Source organism: Aplysia californica, unplaced genomic scaffold (assembly GCF_000002075.1).
Source record: "Aplysia californica isolate F4 #8 unplaced genomic scaffold, AplCal3.0 scaffold00835, whole genome shotgun sequence".
Lineage (NCBI taxonomy): Eukaryota > Metazoa > Mollusca > Gastropoda > Aplysiida > Aplysiidae > Aplysia > Aplysia californica.
The window spans coordinates 99920-101195 of NW_004798105.1; the positions used below are offsets into that span (position 1 = coordinate 99920).

General features: G+C 48.6%; 1 protein-coding gene across 1 annotated transcript in view; it reads right to left on the bottom strand.

The window, feature by feature from the left end:
• LOC101855148 (regulator of G-protein signaling 22) overlaps window positions 1-1276 on the bottom strand; it is a gene marked incomplete at its 5' end in the record, with an annotated part of 36788 nt that overhangs the window by 33729 nt on the left and 1783 nt on the right. The window contains 1 exon segment of the mRNA XM_005109960.3: window positions 581-836. Coding sequence (XP_005110017.3) covers window positions 581-836 — 256 coding nt within the window.

The following is a 1276-nucleotide window of genomic DNA, read 5'->3' on the forward strand; positions in this document are numbered from 1 at the left end:
GGGGGCGGGAGAGGGGTTGAAAACGGAAGGATGTGATAAGTCCAAGTGCGAAATAGTTGTAATAACATGACCTCAGAGTGTGGCAAACTCTTCTGTGACAGACTTGGGCTCATTGGCTACCACAAGGAATCTTCATCTTTATTTCTTGTTTCACTTTAGAAATTGTAATATTCTTCTCTGCAGAAGTAGACCTCGTCAGACACTGACAGAAAACTACAATCATATCATCACAATATACTTTGCTCATTATATATTTAAAATCACTTGGCTCACAATATTATTAAAATCACTTTGCTCACAATACATAAACAACAACAGCAGCAACAACAAGAGTAACAGCAATACCAACAACAACAACAACAACAACAACAAATACATCACCTACATCAACAACAACAATAACTGCACTGACACCACCAGCAACACCAACTACAATAACAGGAACAAACAAACAAAATACAGCAGTTAACACAACACAACACTGCCCTCCTTCTCCTCCCTCCCTCCCCTTCTTCTCCTCCCTCCCTCCCCTCTCTCCCTCTCCTCCCTCCCCTCCATCCCTCCTCCCTCCCCTTCTCACCGGTCGTTCACTCTTCTCTATATACTTCCGGAAAGTCTTCCCCGAGGACGGTTCATGATGAAGCGCCTGTAACAAAAACTCCATCCTCTCGCTGCCCAGGAAGTCACAGTCTCGGATCTCAGCGAACTCCATCGTCTCCGGACCCACTGCGTCACCAGGCACGCCGGCCACGGACGACTTCCGGTCACATGACTTGCTCGAGTCCTGGGAGTCTTGGCGGTAGAAGGTGGTTCTAGCTTCTGGCTGGTCCATGGACCTGAAGGGGTTAGGGGTCAGTGAAAGTGAGGAGGGGAGGAGAGAGAGAGAGAGAGAGAGAGAGAGAGAAACGGGGGGGGATATCACGCGAACAAGCAGAAATGTTCCACTTTTCAGGTGGTGATTGAAGGTATGGCATTACTGAATAGTCAGAAAAAGCAGGGAGGGGATAAAAGATGGGTGGGGGGAGACGGGAGACGGGAGAGGGGAGAGAGAGAGGGAGAGAGAGAGGGTGGGCAGATAGACAGACAGACAGACAGACAGACAGACAGACAGACAGACAGACAGACAGATCAGGGTGGAAACGGGAGTGGGGGGAGATAGAGAAAAAGAGAGAGTGGGGAGGGGAGAAGGACAGATAGTCAGATAGACGGATAAGTAGTCAAACAGACAGACAGACAGACAGACAGACAGACAGACAGACAGACAGACAGACAGACA